Genomic DNA, 19,844 nt, shown 5'->3' with positions numbered 1-19,844 from the left:
CAGGCCCTCTTTCTCTAGACCTTAAAATGAGAATCCATAATTACATGCTGTCATGAAATTATAGGAATTATTAAGAAATATGTTTTTGCGTTATTCAACTTCTGAAATAATTCAATGTCATATATTGATTTGTACTTGACCCTCTCTAGAACAAAGCCCACATGTTCCTATGAATTGCTCAGTATTGTTGCTCTACTTTAAGGAGCTAAAGACAGCTTTTTCAAAGTTGTTTTTCAAACAACTGCAAAATTAAAAATGAATATGCCCAAAGATGAAAGTGCAAGTCATTCTTATCAAACTTTGATCTTTGGAGTTTTTGTCAGCTTAAACAGTAACACTTGAGAAAAAAAATCTCCTTGTAGCATATGTTGGACTCTCATTTTTTTCATGGTTAAACAAAAGACAGTCGTGATTTTCTCTGCTAATTCATCAAGAAAATAATAAAAATGGTTAATTTTTGTTAGGATCACAGACACAGAAAAGAGTGCCTGAAAGGTCCTTTTCCATAAACCTTTGAGATAGGTGAGGATTGATATAGTTCTAGAAATTAAAAAAAGGAAATTCTGCCACTATCTCTTAGTAAGTCATCTCAGTGTTTGGCACCTCCTTATATCAGAGAACTACTGCACCATATTGTACCAACCTAAAACAGTCAACGTGGCCATGTTCTCCCTCATTCCACCGTCATTCTTGATTTGGCAGATATACTTCCCAGCATTAGCTGGTTCTGCTTTTGAAAACTGCAGAGTGGCAACATTTTCCACAAATGTAATTCTGATGTTTTCACTTTCTCTAACCACTTCTTCCTTCTCTTTAAGCCACTGGACAGAAATAGGCTGGGTGCCTTCTATGGATGCTTGTAACTCAGCAGGCTCACCAGCTACAACTGTGAGGCTGTTCAGCTTGGAGACAAATCTTGGTGGTTCTGAACAGGGAAAGATGGATGGAGATTGTTGGAAAGATTGTCCAGATAATGAAAAAGAGAAAACAAATAACCATTTTGCATGCTCCTGCCATTTCTGCCACGTGCAGGAAATAATGCTTACCTTTTAGTTTTACAATGCAAATGCAAGTATCGCTTCCCACTTCATTCTGTGCTTTACAGTGGTATTCACCAATGTCTAAAGTGTCAACATTGAGAATGTGAATGCTTGCATGGAAATTTTTGGATGCAATCTTGTATTTCTTGCTACTCCGGAGTTGTCGCTTATCTTTGTACCAAACCACCTCAAATGGTGGTGTTCCGGAAAGTTCACATTCAATACTAACTTCAGCATTTTTAAGGGTTTCTACCACAGGAGGGAAGCTGCTAAAAACAGGTGGTTCTGTAAAAAACAAGAATTCCTCATGAACTAGGCTACTTAACTTCATATAATGTTTTTATTTCTTTGTTTAAAAATTGGAAGAAAGAGTCAAACTACTAACACAGGTCTGGCACTATGACTTTAGTGCTGAAGAATAATAGCCTCAGAGAAGCAATAGGGCCTTTACAGAATCACTTGGCTTCACTGGCTGAGGACCCAGACCAGACCCCAGACAACCTTACTGAGCAGCTCAACATTCTGTCTACACCACTTTACTAATTTAGTAAAGATTGATGTGAAATTGTAAAACAAAACAAAAACCAAACACACCTCTAAACCCAAGTGTAAGGATTAATATGATCTGTATGAGGTATGGGGTCCTGACTTCAGGGATGAAATTTTTTTGTATGTGCTTTACTCTTGGGATACTTGGAAGTTATCACACCATCTGTGTTCTAAGTCTTCCACATCAACAAATGGTTTTTGCAATAATTGCCTCACAATATGACAAACAGATTCTGTGACAAAAATTCTGGAAAATACTAGTACTATTTACAACACAGTATAGTGATCTTATTTTAAAAACTAGGAACTAGTTTTGAGAGCGAAAAAACAATATAATTATCCTGTTGTAAATGTAAGGTTAAAACCTCTATTGCTTGAAACTTGGGATATATGTGGCAAATAGTCTTTGTTTTAAATAAAAGATAAAGATCATGCTGAGGATGATGATATATTTATAAGTTGACTGAAGGCAAAAGTTAATTTTAAAATGCCTTCCTTTTTTGAGTGTTTGAAACATCAAATTTGAACTGCTTGGCTAATATGTTGAGGTGATGTATACCTGTGATGGATTCATTTTGATATTTGCAAAACTAATACAATTATGTAAAGTTTAAAAATAAAATAAAATTTAAAAAAAAGAATTATGATATTGGCATAACAAGAAAAATATCTCAGAATGATTATCTATATGTGAGCAAATCTTAAGAAAAACATCTAAAAACAGAAATGATACTATTTGGGAAAATGTCCTATGATTTCAAATGGAAGCTAAAGATGACCGTAAAACAATGAAGAGCTCTGATAGCCAGAGGAGAAGAAGGTGGGCTTCAGGTAATGAGGAAGAGAAGAAAGAGGTTTCTACCTTTTACAATAACCTTGGTGCTACAGCTTGTGCTGCCAGCAGGATTCTGAGCCTCACAAATGAAATCCCCAGTGTCCTCAGTACCAAGATAATTCATCTGTAAGACGGCCACCGAATCAATGAAAGCCATTCTGTATTTATCGCTGGCTGGGAGTTCATGTTCATTTCTGTACCACACAACTCTGATGTCTGGGGATCCAGTTATTTTGCATTCAAGTCGTGCTGAGTCACCTGCTTTCACTATTTTGGTCGCTTCTAGTTTCTTTACAAACTTTGGTGGTTCTAGAGAGTGAAGAAAAGGGGAGATTATGAGGGAACATAACAGATATAAATAACACAAGTTCAGTTAAGTAGTACAAAAGAAAAACATGAAACATGAACAATGCCTGGCCAATAGAAGGGTATTTTCTTGACTGGGTAGATGCATTGTAAAAGATTAGAGAAAGGACCAGAGCCACAGGCAGACAGAAACATAAAACAATCAAACTTGCACACCTGTCACAAGCAATGTTGTGGTACAAGAGTCGCTACCAACATCATTGGTAACTTGGCAAGTGTACTGTCCAGTCTTGGAGGCATCCACTGAGTAGAGATTTAAGAAGCTAGTTGACCCTTCCAAGCCAATGAAACATTTAGGTCCAGAGGCAAGTTCCACATCATCCTTAAACCACTTGATTTTAAATGGTGGTGTTCCTTTTAGCACAGCTTTAAATTCCACTGTAGAGTCAGGTACGGCTTGTTGTCGCTCAGGTTTCACTAAGAAGCTTGGAGGTTCTATAGATTTGAAGAGAAATGCATATGATTAAATGCCTTGTAGTTGGATTATTTCAACAGTTTTAAGGCCATGTAAGAAAACACTACTGAAAAGAGGTAATGACTGAATATTTCTTGAACTCAATACAGATGTATCTAAAGAAACAGAATTATGGCGATTTTTAGTTTTAAAGGACACCAGGAAAGAGTGTTACATTTAAAAGCAACCAGAGAGAAGAGCCAGAAGAAGTTAAGAAAGTCTAACCTTTTACAGTCAAGATGCCGCTGCACGCTGCATCCCCTGCTACGTTTGATACTCGGCATGTGTAATTCGCAGTGTCTTCTAATTCCAGGTTGTTCACATCCAGTGATACAGTGTTCTCATGACAGACGAGTCTGTATTTTGCACTTGTAGATATTTCTTTTCCATCCTTAAACCACTGAGCACTAATAGGAAGTGAGCCAGAAACTTTGCACTCCATATGAATGGAAGAGCCTAGTACTTTATCCATTTTGGTTAACTTTTTGGTGAATGATGGAGGAATATTTTGATCTGTCCAATGCAAACAACAAAAAACACCCGTTAATCGTTGCCACTCATTTACCAAGGACATAATATACATAAGGGATCTGACGGGGGCCGAGAGTACAGACCTAGCACTCTCAGGTAGGCATCGCAGCTGCTGCTTCCAAAGTCATTTTCCACCTTGAAAGTGTACTCGCCGCTGTCTTGCTTCATTACTGACTGAATCCTAAAACTGGCCACGTTGTTTTCAAAACTCATCGAAAAATATCTACTAGGCACAATCTGTTTCCCATCTTTAAGCCACTTGACTTTGAGTTCTGGTGTTCCGGCCACAACACACTCCAAGGTCACTGGGTCTCTCTCAGTTACATCGACAGATTTAGCTTTCTCTATGATCTGAGCGGGTTCTGTAGTAAGAATGGAAACATGGATGAGTTGCACTCATAATTCCATGGAAAAAGGGTTATTGCTTGTGAAACTGTCTCCAGAGAATAACTCTGAAAGGGGCTAGCTCACACACCTTGTACTAAAAGGAAAGCGTAACACCTCTCAACTCCTGACTCATTCTTGGCTTGACACGTGTACCTCCCACTGTGTCCATTATCCACAGATCTAATTTGAAGTGTGGCCACGTTGTTCACAAAGGAGATGTGAACATTGTCATCTTCATCCAGAATCTGGTCATCCTTGAGCCAGGTGATAGAAATGGGAGGAGAGCCCGCCACAGTGCTCTGAAAGGTGGCAGAACTTTTCAAAACAGTAGTGATGTTTTCTATCTTCTTTATGAACGAGGGTGGCTCTGTGATTAAAGTAGACAGTATGAGAAGAGGAAGTTTATCTGAACTCCTACCCATCATCATAAGATGAAAACTTTACAGAATTTTTACTGGGCAGCCAGCTCCTTTGCATCCAACTGACCTTTCAGAGAGACTCGAGCACTGCAAGAGCAGCTGCCGCCTTCATTGGATACGATGCACTGGTAGTCACCAGTGTCTGAAGGGTCACATCTGTTTATGTTGAGATTAAACACTGACACTCTGTCAGTCAGGGTATATTTTTTGCTGCTCCGAATTTCCTTGTTATTCCTCAGCCAAGTGACTTGGAATGGAGATGTTCCCATAACTTCACACTCCAGCTCCACGTCACTATCTTTGACTACCTCCACGGGTTTCAGCTCCCTGATAAAGGTGGGAGGCTCTAAAGATTCAAAAAGGGGACAGAGAACCGTTTACTCCAGGGAAGACCCAAGGACCAGCCAGGAGCATAGCCAGAATGGAAATGAGAAGCAGTAACGCACCTTTCACTTTTAACTCAATGCTGCAGCTTGCAGTGCCTGCATCGTTTTGAGCTTCACAGACGTAAGTCCCACTATTTTCCACCCTGGCCCCAGATATCTGGAAAGTGGCTAAACCATCAATGAAGGAAATGCCATGTTTCTCAACAGCTGTTATTTCGTTCCCGTCCAGATACCAAGAAACTCTGATTTCAGGCGTGCCTGTTATCTGGCATTCAAATGTCGTGGACTGTCCATTCCTCAGCACTAGCACTGGGCTGGGCTTCTTAATGAATTGAGGAGGTTCTAAAGATGGGGAAAAACGTGTGATGGTGAACATTTTTTATACTAAAGACCAATGAGCAAAACTGTTTTCTCAAGCCCGCTACCCTGAAGAAAATCTAGGCAAGCAAGACAGTGAGAAGATAGAGAGACCAGACCTTTCACAAAGAGAGAGGCTTTAGTGGTTGCTGTGCCAACATCATTGCTCAGTTGGCAGATGTAGGTCCCCGAATCGGCAGCTTTGGCTGAAAAGAGCTCCAGGATGGTGGAGGTGTCATCCTTCCAGACTGAGCGAGCCGCTCCGGAGTGCAACTCTTTGTTGTCTTTAAACCACTTTATTGTCATGGGCGCAGTGCCACCCACAAGTGCCTTTAACTGAACCCTTGTATTGGGATTGACATCTTGTGACTGTGGCTTTTCCAGGAAGTAAGGGGGTTCTGGGGTGAAAGAAGAAGAAGCGAAAGGGGAAAGGAAGGTTTATTTTAGAACTGATCAGTCAAGGAAAGAATTAAGAAATCAGAGAGCAGCAAGTTCTCAAGAGGCAGAGACAAAATTTGCCAACCTTTGACGGTCAGATGGCCGCTGCACTGGTTGTGTCCGGCCTTGTTAGTGGCTGAACAAGTGTAGGTGCCACTGTCTGAACCTTCCAGCTGACTGATTTCCAAGAAGGCAGTGTTGTCATGAAAAGAGAACTTGTATTTTTCACTAGCTGTTATTTCTTGGTCATCTTTGAACCACTGGATGCTTATGGGATGTGACCCAGCCACTATACATTCTAAGTCAATGGAAGACCCTTTAATGCTGTCCATTTTCTTCAGCTTTTTGGTGAATGACGGAGGTATGATAAGATCTATGCAATGAAAAAAAAAAGTCAATCTACTGATTTATACTTTTTTTCTAAAATTGAAAGAGATGAAAGAGCATAGAAATGCCCAGTTCCTCGCCATAGAAAAGCTGTACCAACCTAAGACATTAATGCTAGCCTTGCAGCTGCTCCTCCCGACATCATTTTGGACTTCAAAAGTATATTCACCACTATCTCTCTTTTCTGTAGAAATAATCTTCAGTATAGAGACAGTGTCAGTGACACTGATTTTATATTTTTGGCCCAGTGTCAGTTCTTGGCCATCTTTAAACCATTTGGCTGTAATCTCCTTAGTCCCTGAAAATTTAACCTGCAAAGTGGCAGGGTCTCCTTGGGTGACATCTATAGACACAGCCTCTTCAATGATTGTTGCAGGTTCTATGGAAAACAAAGGGATAGGTGTGGGTTGTGAATGGCTCTGGTTAAAGGCTTACATCTGCATTTTTTCCCTAGAACCCACAGTGAGCTTTCTGAACCAACCTTTTACTGAGAGTACTGCGAAACACCTTTGTATTCCTGCATCGTTTTTGGCCTGGCAAACATATTTCCCATCGTGCTTGACTTCAATGCCACTGAGGTACAGACTTGCCACATTGTTCTCAAAGGTCATTCTTATGTTATCGTCTTCAGTGATTTCCTCGTTGTCTTTTAGCCAAGTCACCGTGATGGGCAGGGAGCCCTTCAGCGTGGCCTGGAAGGCAGCGGTGCCTCCTCTAAGGGAGCTGGTGCTCTCGATCTTCTTTACAAAGGTTGGGGGTTCTAGTGGAAGAACGAATTCTCAATCAATACCAACTCCAGAGCGAAACCAGCTTAACAAAAAGCATCGACTCCAAAGAAAAGCCAGTCTGTCATCAGCACTGACACTAACCTCTTAAAGTCACCCTGGCACTGCAGGTGCTGCTGCCCACCTCATTGGTGACCCGACACTGGTATTCACCCACGTCCGCAGCAACAAACTTGAGGATCTGCAGGCTAACCAGCCGATCCTGAATGAAGGTTTTGTACTTCCTGCCACTTCGCAGTGTGGTGTTGTCTTTGAACCAAGTGATCTCAAAGGGAGGCGTGCCTGCCACCTCAGCCAGCAACATGACATCATATTCCTTCAACACTTCAATGGGCTTAAATTCCTTGGTAAAGTAAGGTGACTCTACAGGGGAAAGGAATTATTTTGAGTTAATGGGAGTGGAGTCGGTGCCCCGGGCCATAACTTTGGTAACACAAGAGACAACGTGAACACAAACCTTTGACTATCAGAATGCTACTGCAGTGGTCACTGCCAGCCTCATTTTGAGCCTCACACATATATTCACCACTGTCTTCGACAGCAATATCTGTAAGTCGTAGAACCGCAGTGGACTCCACAAAAGACATTTTGTGTTTGCTGCTCTCCTTAATTTCTCTATCATTTGCAAACCATGTTATTTTAATTGGAGGGGTGCCCGTGACTTTGCAGGCTAGCTGGGTGGTGTCTCCCTTCTTTAAGAGCTGGGACAGCTCTAACCTTTCAACAAATGTGGCAGGTTCTGTGGAAGGAAGTCATTCAGAGACATGAGAAAGAGGCAAGAACTAACAACGGTAGCTCAAAGATGTCAAGGAAATTCTGCAAACCTTTTACAAATAAGTTTGCACTGCACTCCACAGCTCCAGCCACGTTGCTGACTTTACAGGTATATGTGCCTGAATCGGTGGTTTTTACTGAATATAGTTCCAGGGAACTTTCTAAAGCTTCTTTGTTGATATAGCAGTTTCCACCAGAAACCAGCTCTTTGTCACCCTTAAACCATCTGATTGTGAAAGGGGTAGACCCCTGGAAGGTGCTCTTCAGGAACACAGCTGAGCCAGGCAGGATGTCCTTTGATGCAGGTTTAGTTACAAAACTGGGTGGTTCTAAAGGAGTGTAAAGAAAGAATTTCAAAGAGTTAAGAGGTGCCACTGAAAGGAAGATACCTTAATTTGAACATCATTTACATAAGAATGAAAGGCACAGTCTCCAGCCAACCTTGCACAATCAGGGCTCCGCTGCAGTCTTTGCTACCCACGGAATTCGTGGCTCGACAGGTGAAATTCCCGGCATCACTCATGTCTACTCTGCTTATTTCCAAAGAGGCTGTGCCTTCCACAAAGGCTATTCTGTATCTGTCAGAGGAGGTTACTTCTTTACCATCCTTAAACCAGGACACCCTCATGGGGAGGGAGCCAGCAATTTTGCAGTCCAGTCTGCAGGTGCCACTAACCACACTGTCCACGTTTCGAAGGGGTTTGGTAAAGAATGGAGCAATGTCTCGATCTGTTCATGGTACAAGAAGAGAAGAAAGAACAATGTGGAAAGGCGCAGTGGTTTTAGTGTTGGTTGTCAGTTGGCTTTCAAAGGAATATGGGAGCACAGGTTTTTACGGATACTAACCTAAGACAGTGAAGGTTGTCTCACAGGAGCTGCTGCCCACTTCATTGGAAATCTCAAACGTGTACTGGCCGCTATCGTGCAGTTCAGCTGAATAAAATTTGAGTTGGGCAACGTTGTTTTTGAAACTTATCCTATACTTTTTACTGGCGACCAAAGGTCTCCCATCTTTGTACCATTTTGGCTTGAGTTCTGGGGTGCCTGCGACTGTGTACTCCAGCGTGGCTGGGTCTCCTGCGGTCACTTGGATCAGTTCTGCTCTCTCAATGATTTTAGCAGGTTCTACAATGGTATTAAATAGTTAGAATTCTGCAGTGTTGATTAAGGTTTCGTTTTTAAAAGAAATATCAATTCAAAATGTTCCTCCACGAACCTTTAACTATTAATTCCCCAACAGACGTTTGGCTTCCGGCTTCATTTTCAGCCAGGCATGTGTATTTGTCACCAAAACTAATCTGCACATCAGGGATTATCAAGACTGCCACACCATTGGCAAAGCTCATTTTGATCTTTCCATCTTCTTTAATGATCTCCTGTCCCTTCATCCATGTGACAGAAATGGGTTCTGACCCTCTCACGGCAGCTTGTAAAGTAACCGTCTGTCCTGCCAGCGCAGTAAAATCATCTACTTTCTTTACAAAGGTTGGTGGTTCTAGTTAAAGAAAGACAGCATATAAAATTGATCATTCCCAAACACTTTGACACCATGTGCATGCAAGAATTTTATCTCGATTACATTTATCTAGTCCATAGTGTTGATTGATTAGAAAAAGAAATCCAATTTAAGAGGTATTACACTTCCATGCAAGAAGAAGATGCAAAGATACACAGCTATCAGCTGACAAAATCGCTTATTGCATAATTCATTTTTCTAGACCTGGGTTCAGTTTCTGGGTCTGAAAGATCCCCTGGAGAAGGAAACGGCAACCCACTCCAGTATTCTTGCCTGGAAAATCCCATGGACAGAGGAGCCTTGTGGGCGACAGTCCATGGGGTTGCAAGAGTTGGATACAACTTAGCAACTAAATCACCACCACCATCAGAGACTCAATATTTACACTGGCCTCAAGATAAAGACTGCATTGTTCCCAGGGTCCTAGGTCAAACTGAAGGCAAAACGTATTTTCAAAAATTAGGAGAAGAGGAGAATGTACCCATTTTACTTCCTTGAGCTAAGAAAGCTATTTTGACAATTTATCAAAGAGAGATGAATTTTTCAAGCACTAACCTTTTAGTAAGTGGGTTGCAACACAGCCACACTTCCCAACTTCATTAGCAACCACACACTCATAGTCACCAACGTCCGCGCTATTAAAAGAAAAGATCTCCAGGGACACAGTGGACTTCTGAGAAAACAACCTGTACTTTTTACTACTTCGAATTTGCTTCTTATCCTTGAACCAGCTAATTTCAAATGGTCCAGTGCCTGCGATTTCACACTGAAGGAGGGCATTTGTTCCTCTCACTATGTCTGCAGGCTCAAGAGTTTTGATGAAAGAAGGAGGTTCTACAAAAGCATGAAAGGATTGTATAAGTTACTTGTTACAAACAGGTAAAAAGAAAACCTTGTCTCAAAAACCAATGGGCTATGACCAAGTCAACAAACCTTTGACAACTATTTCAGCGCTGCAACTGTCACTGCCGACGTCATTCACTGCTTCACACGAGTAAGTCCCGCTGTCTTCAACTTTTACATCCGTAATGTCAAGGACAGCCTCAGAATTGACAAAGGACATTCTGATTGTGTTACTCTCAGTAAGTTCTTTGTTATTTTTAAACCAAGTAACCTGGATCACAGGTGAGCCTTTCAGCCTGCAGTGGAGGCGTGCTGATTCACCTGGGAGCATTAAGTAAGAAGGATCCACCTTCTTCACAAAGGATGGTGGCTCTATATGAGGTTAACAGAAAAGAAAAGGAAAAGACATCTGAAGCATAAAGCACACACAAACAAAGTAGACATCACACAATAAAAAGACACACACAACACACACACACAATATCTTCATGAAATTCCTGAACAGGTTGTGGTATACTTAATAGCTTTCCATATTTCTATGACTCCAAAATGTTTTCCCAGACTCTTGATTTAAAAAATAAACAAAAACTAAACTAAACAAATTCTACTTAGACAAAGAGCAATTTTATGAAAGAAGATATTTAAGGATTGTCTAGACACTCAAAGTTCTTAGAAGTAGTTTTAAGCAAGCTATGTTAATGGCAGACAGCTTGAAATGAACAAGAGTAAGTGAATTCTGAAAAAGACTAAAAAATATAAACAATTTCAGGATTTCCCCAAACCAAAACAATTGCTGAGATGAAATCATTTTCATCACAAAATGCGCCGACTGCAGTGTGTCAACAATTTGTCTACTGAGGCATCCCTGCAGAGAAGGGAGTGAAACATCGTTCACACACTTCTTACCTCTGATAGTTACTGTTGCTGAAGTGGAGCTGCTTCCAGCCTCATTGGAAGCTGTGCAAACATAGGTTCCTGAATCTTTGAGTTTGGCCAGAGGGATCTCAAGTGAAGCTATTTTATCTTCAAAATAGATCTTATAATCTTTCCCAATGGGGAGCTTCTGCCCATTTTTGCTCCACGTAATTGTGACTTTTCTGTCTTCATCTACTTGGCCCTCAAGGTGGATCTTCTTATTGATAGCTGATTGTACAGGCTCCAGTTCTTTAATGAAATGTGGTTTGTCAATTATGTCCAACTCAGCTTGGCAGGTGTCAGCTCCAAACTTGTTAGAAGCCTTACAGGAGTAAACTCCTTTATCATGAACTGTAAGATTTGAGAGCTCTAAAATGTGTTTGTTGTCTACATCTGAAATCTTGCAGGTAGGGGAAGGTGAGAGGGCCATTCCATCTTTCTGCCAAATGGTTTCAATCACGGGAGTGCCTGTCACTGTGCAGAGAAACTTGGCTGCCTTACCCACAAAAGTCGTTACGGACTTAGGTCTGGAGAAGAAGGTTGGTGGATACGCCTCTGTAAGAGAAATGTTTTCAGTGTTATGTTTTGTCCCCACAAAGCTCCTTCTGTAATTACATATTCCAAGAAAGAGAAGAGATGAGTTATAGCTTTAGATAGACCTGAGACATTATTTAAAGTAAGGTAATCTATTAAGAAAATGAAAAGATGCATCAAAGGAAAGGGACGAGAATTTTTTTTATAGCGGAGCAAGACAGCACTTAAAACTTTAAATAAAAGATTTGTTCTTCTTTTATTTCACAACATTAACTTACAATTGCTAAAGATCTGTCCATTTTAGTAGCTGATTAATTGTTTGAACTATCTGATAAGCAATTCAACTGGTACTTAATTCTGCAAATCAGAAGACTGTATAAGGAATATAAAGAAAATGTTCTTGACTTTTCTGAAGAGGAGGGATATTAAGTGAATAATAGAAAAGGTCTGAATAGTTTTTTAAAATCTAACCCTCATGTTTCAACTATAAATGCATCTGCTAAACCATTTCAAACTTGTAAAAATACATATAGCAGTAATTTTCTATGTCCATTCTGCATTTGGAAGAAAGCCTTTAGGAACCTCTCTTTTTGGTTAAAAAATAAAAAATCCTCCTCTTTCTTCTTTCCTCTGTGACTTGAAGCAACAGTGTTAGTTCCATTACTGAACAGTCCTATTTTGGATAAAGAAATTTCCCAAAGTGTCATTAAGAATAATGCCATGCACTTGGTGGTGCAGATATTCTTTGATCACAAAGCAAAAACCACTGAATGGGTCACTGTGGGCCTGGGGTGTGGAGTTTCCGATGGAAGAGTTGTGGAGGAGAGGAAGCTGTGGGTAACGTCGTCTTTTTCAAGTCAATGACAGGTGCTGCATTTGTCTTTCCCCTCCATGCTCTCATTGGAAAAGATGATCAAGGTAATATGGTAATCAACTAAACTTCAAAAAGAAAAAGAAGAGCAAAGACAGGCCCACTTGTGCATGGCTTCTATCAACAGCACAAATCATTGCTACCCCTGATCCCAAACCATCATTCATAAGCTCACGGTCACATTTTCCCTTAGTAGAAAGAAGGCAAGAGAGACAGAGAGGGAAGGAAGGGAGAGAAAGGAAAGAGCTACTAATCTTTTTTGCGAATAAGGGAATTCAAACACCTGAGTGTTACCTACTTGACAGTCATCCTGTATATTATTAGGAAACTAAGAAAAGAATATTTGTGTAGTTATTCTTATTTTTAAATTAGTAATAAAGCCTAGGGTGAGAATCCTAGCTTGGAGTCCTGTAATACCTCCCTATCTCTTATTAGGATTTGTTTAATTTTAGTCTTATGCTCTGTCCTTAGTTTTCTGTTCTGCTTTTTCCTGTTCTTAATTGGTTAATTGATTCCAAGTTATGAAATATATTGGGACATCATTTATTTTTTTAGCAGCACCAAAGTGTCCTGAAAATTTTTTATACTAAGGGGCAAGCCAGACTATTTAAAGAAAAGAAAGAGAACAAAACAAAAAACCTAAACCAAACTATCAGGAGTCACTGCTTGTAGGATTCCTTGACATCCTCTTGAAATAAAAAGTTATTTTTTTCTTTAGCTGTTGTCAGAAATAGGACCTTAAACAAGAGAAACAATGAGAAACAAACATTTCTCATCTCTCATAGGCTCTGCAGGAGCCACTGTGTTACCACGTTGCTGTTGGTCTCTCCAGTTGGTAGAACACACACTTCCTGCACCTGTATGGAAGTCAAATAGGCAATAATATGAAATGGAACGACATCTGTGTCAGCGTTTGGCATTTACCTGTCACAGTCAGTGTGGCTGTACAGCTGACACTGCCATACTCGTTGGAAGCTTTGCAGGTGTACTCGCCACAGTCAACAACCTGGGTTCTCAGGATTTCCAGGGTGGTGACGTAATTTGCAGACCGAATAGAACACTTGTCACTTTCATAGATTTCTCGTCCAGCTTTGAACCACTGGAAGCGGACATTGGGGGCGCTGTGGATCTCACAGGTAAATTTGGCGAGGTGGCCCAGGGCTACTTCCAGGGGCTCAATTCTCCTCCTGATCACTGGAGCAGCTGCAAAGGGAAGCAGAGGCTGTTAGCACGCCTCCTTACTAGGCACCTCACATTTTTCTTTTCCTTCTAACTTTGGTTGCTGTTAATGGAGTAAAACAGTTGAAAATTGGTGAGATGGATTGCAGCAGTTTAAGACAAGTGACTGGAAAATGAGAAAGATCATTGAAGGCAAAAGAAGACAATGAGCAGCTTTCAACATATTCAATTGTTATTTTCCAGTGAATTGTGAAAAATGTGATGCTTTGGCTTACATGCATAACAACATGATATTTTTTTTTAATATACCATGCTGACTAGGAAAACTCAGAATAACGTGAAAGAAACATGATGTACTAAATAAAGTGATGTAGTGAAACAATAGCAAAAAAAAAAAAAAGACATCAAAATGAGAAACACAGACAATTAATCATGGTTATTTTGAATTTAACAACGAGACTGACGATTTCAGGGTAACTAGGTGTTCACTGACAGCTTTTGATTACATATCATTAAAGTATTTTCATATAGAAATAGACTGAAAACATTTATCAGTTTTATGAAATATATGAAAATACATTAATTTTTTAAAATAAATAGCAGGATAACTATAACGTACCACCCAGCAAGGCAGTAAGGAAAAAGGAGAAGAGTTACTAACCATGATTATGTCTGTGATTTCATTTTTACTCTAAATAAATTCTGGCAATGGCAGGTAAGTGAAAACTCAGTGATGAAACCTAAATCACTACAACCCAGTGAATGTTAGAGCTTGATCCACTGAATCCTTAAAATTCCAACCTCTTTTGACTACAGTGAGTTTTGCTGACGTTGTTGCTTTTCCATTGTCATTCAAGGCCTCACACGTGTATTCCCCTTGATGCTCTTCTCTATTTACTTTGTCGATGACTAGCGTGTATGTATTTTGATCCTGTAAACACTTGAACTTTTCATCTGAAGGGACCAGTTTACTCTCAAAATACCAATTCACCTCTTTGGCGTTTGTTATGCATGACGTGAGGCTTATGATGTCACCTTCCTCGGCAATTGTGTCCACCAAGGGCGTCTGTACATCAGGACCATCTTCTCCGAGCTTCCTGTCTTCCTCATCCTCAGCTTCCTGTATCTCTACTGTACCAACCTCCTCAGTACCACCTTCAGAGACTTTCTCTTTTTCCTCTGATGGTTTTGGTAGCTCATCCTGTTTTTCATCAGAAACAGCAGCAGAAGCAGTTGTGGTACCCACAGCTTTGACCTGACTCTCCACCTTAAAATAACTGATCTCTTCCTTCGAGACAAGGTACTTAGATTCAGCTTCTGGTTCAGTGATTGCTTCAAGCTTCTGTGAACTGGAAAAAGAAACATCTTCCTGCAAGACTACTGTGGCTCCTTTCTCAATTCCAGGCTCCTCAGCTGTTAAAATGTTCATTTCCTCACATATAGAGCACAACGCCTCCTTCAGTTCAGTTTTCAAGTCAGCCATTTGAGGATCAATGCCTTTAATAGTGACGGTTACTTCTTCTGTCAGAGATTTCACTGAGGTAATCAGATAGGTGCACATAATGCAGTTGGGCTCTTGGGTAAAGTCTATGGCCTTGACCTCCACCTGTTCAATGTTTCTTAACCATTCAGAGAAAAGACTCAATTGCTCGCTGGCCACTGCTGCTTGCAAAGCACTGCGGATCTGAGTTTTCAGGTTTAATCGCTGCTCTTCTGGAATACCAGGAAGCAAACTTTCCTTAGAAAGAAAATCACTTCCCTGCACCTCCTGCACACCATTTACTGCCATAGGCTCCTTTTTATACTCAGTGGTTTGGTTCAGGGGCAATGCCAAGGTGTCAGAATGCTCTTCCTTGAGCAGTACCTGCTTTTCTTCACATGCTAATGGAAACCTTAAGGACTGGCCTTCCTCAATCCTGGCTGCAAAATCTTGCCCTGCACTATCCAGTTGATCCACACTTTCCATCAAAATTTCACTTTCTGTGCACGTGTGTTCTGAAGAGACTCTGGAGACTGTGACGTCAGGACCCTGTAAACTTTGTGCGTGTCCCTCAGCTAAGTTCTGATTCAGGAAGAGAGCATTTTGCGACTCTTGCTTTTGAGAAGTCTCTCTTTGCCCTCTGTCCACTGCAGACACTGTCTTGTCTTTTGATAAAAGTACTTCCTCAGCCACAGAGGTCGGATATGAATGGGCTGGTGTTTCTTTTATTAATGGCTGTGGATAACTCTCTTCAGGTTCAGCTAATAAAGTTTGCAGAGACTCAACTGTTGACAAACTAATTTCCTCTATGGACATGAAACTTGGAAAGATTTTTTCCGTATCTGATAGAACTACCTGTGACTCAGGCTCTTGACACATCAGAGTATCTTCTCTGGGGAGGGTGTCCTGGGACTGGGCAATCTGCAGCTGTAAACTGGGAGGTAGTTCCTTGATAGGCTGGACATGAATAGTACCACTGATGGAAAGAAGTTCTCTGGTGCTTTCAGGAGTGGGCATATCGTGTTCCAGTATGACTGTGGATTGCAGTTGCTCAGCTTTTAAAGTAACTTGACTACTTAGTTCATTGGTTTTAACCACATGCTCATAAGAAAACTGTTGTTTTTCTTCTGCAATTAAAGAAGCTTTCAAAATGGCATCTTTTACGAAAGTTACAACTTCCTGCTCTGAGTCAAACGTCTCAACTGCAGGGTCCTTTACCGATGTGTGTGGAAAACCTTCTGGAGCCTCTGGTGTGGGCGCAGCTTTGCAGGTGGCGTCAGTCATGTCTGTGTCTTCCAGAAGCACAAAGAGCTCTGCTGCACAGGTGGACCCACCCCACACATTCTCTGCTTTACAGACATAGAGACCGCCATCTTCTTTCTGAGGATCGTTGACGATGAATGTCCCAGAACCATCAGGATTGTGAATGATAGTGTAATACACATTGGTACAAAGTTGCTTATTTTCTTTGAACCACAGAACAGTAGGTGCAGGCTCTCCGAGTACCACGTATTCAAAGATGGCAGGGAGTCCCTGCACACAATGCACTGGTTTTAGCTCCTTAAGGAAGTAAGGAGGACAAGGACCTTGGAGCTTTTCCAGAGACTTCTCTGCCGATTCTGGCTCTTCATGGCCCTCGGCTTCAGAATTTATTTTCAGATACGCACTACACATTGCCTGCCCGTATTCATTACTGGCGATACATGTATATTCTCCCTCATCCTCCAGTTTGGTGAACAGAATGATTAAGCTGTGATCATTACCGTCCAACACAAATTTGTAGTCAGCTGAAGGGGTTAACATTGCTCCATTAAAGAACCACTGTATCTGGGGTGTGGGAATGCCGGTGACAGTAACAAACAGCTTCGCCACATCCCCTATGCTTATTTCAGCATTTGACACTTCTTTGATGAAAACTGGGGCATTGCCCTCCTTTTTGGAATCAAATTTAGGTGAATAAACTGAAGGTTCAGACAAAGGTTCAAGTGTTTCATTTCTATTAAATAACTGAAGGTCACAGCTAGAGGTTTGAGGTCCTTCTTCTTTGGCAGACAGAAGAGAAATAGAAAACTCTGTATGGGAAAAAATGATTATTATTTTACTATCAATTTTACTTAAACGAAGAAGTCAAAGAATTACACACCAATTGACAGTCGTCTTCTGCTTTATTCCTGAAATTGTTAATTATCATGAGATTTATCAAAAAGCACATTTCTAAAATTTTAACCTTAGCTTATTATATCATATGATTATCAATACTGTACTGACGCAACTTTCAATCCATTTCATTAGTGTTAGAGTTTATAAATTTTAAAGATGTTCTTATGAGTTTTCCTTTGTGATAGTCTCAATTCTAAAGTTTGCAAAACTGCTGGCTAAATATTTATAATAAAAGAATTCTGGATCCAAATATTTTTCTTTAACTAAAAATTCCAACAAATATTAAGTAACTAATATCATTTAATATTACTTATTTAAATAAATGACTAAAAAGATCCATAATTATTTCTTACATTTAGAATTTTCTTGAGTTTAAGAATGATCATTGTCAAATTGAAGACTGTTTATTTCCAAAATAAAACATCTATGTTTTAGTTACTGCTTATAAACTGAAGCCATTATTAAAAATAAGTGGCTACAGAAAATGGTTGATCTGAATTTGTAAGAGAACCACTGTTTTCAGTTACTAGAAATGCAGGGCTTCTTTTGCCTGTGTGAATTGCCACATCACTTCAGCAAAGCTTTTATAATGAGGCTTATGCTAAGAAAATGGGAGAGTCAGAAATGAGAGAAAACTCCAGCATTAAAAATTTGATTATATTTTATTGCACAAGAAATACCTATACAGTCTTACTGAACAGAAAAACAAGCAATGAATAACAGATATTCTTTAAAGTTTCATGAACAGAATGAAAGAAATGTAATTTGATAACAAGAGATTAGCTTTTCATTAAATTTGTTAGGTGTGTAGAACAGCTCTGTTAATAATAGTTTTATTACTTTACCTAAAAGTGGTTTGACTATTGTATTAGTTCACTCCACTTGCATTACAGGGAACAGTCTTATGTCTTAATACAAATGTATAAGCAGTAAAGAGCAAGACTTCAGTGTCTGTTGGCTATAAATATATTGATAAAACTTATCTATAAATACTCAATTATTTATCATTTCAATCAGTAAGTTGTAAAAACATTGATTACTTTCACAATGACCACTTAACTTCACATTTAATCTCTAATGTTATCACTCATGTCAGCTTTCCCTTCATTTATACTCCCAAAGTATCTGTAAATGGAGTGAAGGTCAATATAGTGAAAATCCCCTACTCACTAACATGTTGAAATATTTTCAGTGTTTTCCCTTTCTTCTAAACGTGGTATAGTAACCATAAAAAGATACTATGTGAAATTCAAGAGTGCTGCAACATGAAAGGTGTAGTTAAAAATACATGCAGTAGTAACACCTAATAATTATGTCTAGATTCTACTATGTGTAGTACAATGAATTTTATATCTAGCAGAAGAGAAATTAATATCTCAGGCTTTTAAGTTATATGCCATTGAGCTGGAAAATAAAAAATTCCATTTAATTATCTGTAACAATAATTAAGCCAACTGTGGCAAGGCTTATTTTTACTCAGTCATTGCTATTTTGAATATCCTCAAGTTCAATGCTCCTGAGACTAACAGAATTCTAATGAGCAAAATCAAATAAAACCCACCTTTTCATAAGCATAAAAGCATAGTTTTAAGCTCTTTCTGCCAATCTAAAAGGCAATAAAACTTTTCTTATTATTTTTTTTAAGAACAAGTTTGAATTATTGTGATGCTGTATAACATGTGGGTAAAGTGTGCTTGTCATAACCTGAATTTGTAATTTATTTAAACATCCATTGTGTGACTAAAAGTAGAATAAATCCCCAAGTCTCTAAACTGTAGAATTACTTTAATTTCAGGGATTTATGATGTGATATATTAACACCATCTCTATAATTATGACCACAGATACTGTGTGCTCATTGGTTGAAACAGAAATGATAGGTCCACAACAGTGTATCTATATTGATAAGTTATGGGTGATTCTAAGCAAGCAAAGCCGATGCTCTTCTGCGGGGCAGTGAGGAGGGTGGGGTACAAGCCTGACTGCTCTGTCTGGATCCTACATATACTCCCCGGTTTCTTCTTTAATTTCAAAGGCTTTTAGGGAATTCCCACAGTGAGAATAAAAAATGTGACAAATGAAAGAAACATAATAAACTTAACTGGATATACGGATTCTTTTGAAAATTTAAATGACTAATGTTTTACAATTCAATTAAAATTAGTATACTTAATATGATCATGGTATGTAAACATTGCTCAACTCAGGGTGGAAAACAGCCATAAGCTAATAGTGAGTAATTTATAGAGCGGGAAGAAGAAAAGTTTCACAATCTAATTACTACATTCTATTATTCCTCTTGTCAACTGTGGCAAAGCTAAAATGCATTCTGAATTATATTAAGAGAAGTTACTACTGACTGGAATGACATACAATCAGAGTTCAATGATTGCCTCTGAGGTCTTTTGGGCTAACCCTTTGTTTTTATACAGGAAAACTAAATTTCTTTGTATTTATTATATCTTATACGAGAGAAAATTTAGTTCACAGTGGCACCTAGGTACATTAAGGATTTTGTGAATTTACTATAATTTTGAAAAACCAAAAGAGTCACTTTAGAAACATATATGTTGACATATCTTAAATTTGAATGCTTATTAATTTCTCGTTTTAAAAATAAAATTCAGGAAAATGACAG

General features: G+C 39.5%; 1 protein-coding gene across 11 annotated transcripts in view; it reads right to left on the bottom strand.

The window, feature by feature from the left end:
• TTN (titin) overlaps positions 1 to 19,844 on the bottom strand; it is a 276,227-nt gene that overhangs the window by 192,899 nt on the left and 63,484 nt on the right. For all 11 annotated transcript variants that reach the window (XM_027556470.1, XM_027556566.1, XM_027556480.1 and 8 more), the window contains 23 exons: positions 13,312 to 13,590; positions 10,974 to 11,537; positions 10,158 to 10,439; positions 9,780 to 10,058; positions 8,925 to 9,203; positions 8,555 to 8,833; positions 8,150 to 8,437; positions 7,759 to 8,037; positions 7,392 to 7,673; positions 7,019 to 7,297; positions 6,631 to 6,909; positions 6,250 to 6,528; positions 5,848 to 6,135; positions 5,444 to 5,722; positions 5,028 to 5,309; positions 4,649 to 4,927; positions 4,251 to 4,529; positions 3,859 to 4,137; positions 3,470 to 3,757; positions 2,947 to 3,225; positions 2,452 to 2,733; positions 1,047 to 1,325; positions 644 to 925 (listed from right to left, as the gene is read on the bottom strand). In XM_027556470.1, the coding sequence (XP_027412271.1) occupies positions 644 to 925; positions 1,047 to 1,325; positions 2,452 to 2,733; positions 2,947 to 3,225; positions 3,470 to 3,757; positions 3,859 to 4,137; positions 4,251 to 4,529; positions 4,649 to 4,927; positions 5,028 to 5,309; positions 5,444 to 5,722; positions 5,848 to 6,135; positions 6,250 to 6,528; positions 6,631 to 6,909; positions 7,019 to 7,297; positions 7,392 to 7,673; positions 7,759 to 8,037; positions 8,150 to 8,437; positions 8,555 to 8,833; positions 8,925 to 9,203; positions 9,780 to 10,058; positions 10,158 to 10,439; positions 10,974 to 11,537; positions 13,312 to 13,590 (6,744 nt within the window). The remainder of the gene's footprint in view (positions 1 to 643; positions 926 to 1,046; positions 1,326 to 2,451; positions 2,734 to 2,946; positions 3,226 to 3,469; positions 3,758 to 3,858; positions 4,138 to 4,250; positions 4,530 to 4,648; positions 4,928 to 5,027; positions 5,310 to 5,443; positions 5,723 to 5,847; positions 6,136 to 6,249; positions 6,529 to 6,630; positions 6,910 to 7,018; positions 7,298 to 7,391; positions 7,674 to 7,758; positions 8,038 to 8,149; positions 8,438 to 8,554; positions 8,834 to 8,924; positions 9,204 to 9,779; positions 10,059 to 10,157; positions 10,440 to 10,973; positions 11,538 to 13,311; positions 13,591 to 19,844) is intronic.

This window comes from Bos indicus x Bos taurus, chromosome 2 (assembly GCF_003369695.1).
Source record: "Bos indicus x Bos taurus breed Angus x Brahman F1 hybrid chromosome 2, Bos_hybrid_MaternalHap_v2.0, whole genome shotgun sequence".
In the NCBI taxonomy this organism is placed as follows: domain Eukaryota; kingdom Metazoa; phylum Chordata; class Mammalia; order Artiodactyla; family Bovidae; genus Bos; species Bos indicus x Bos taurus.
The sequence above is the reverse complement of the archived record's forward strand: the minus strand, read 5'-3'. Positions and strand labels throughout refer to the sequence as shown.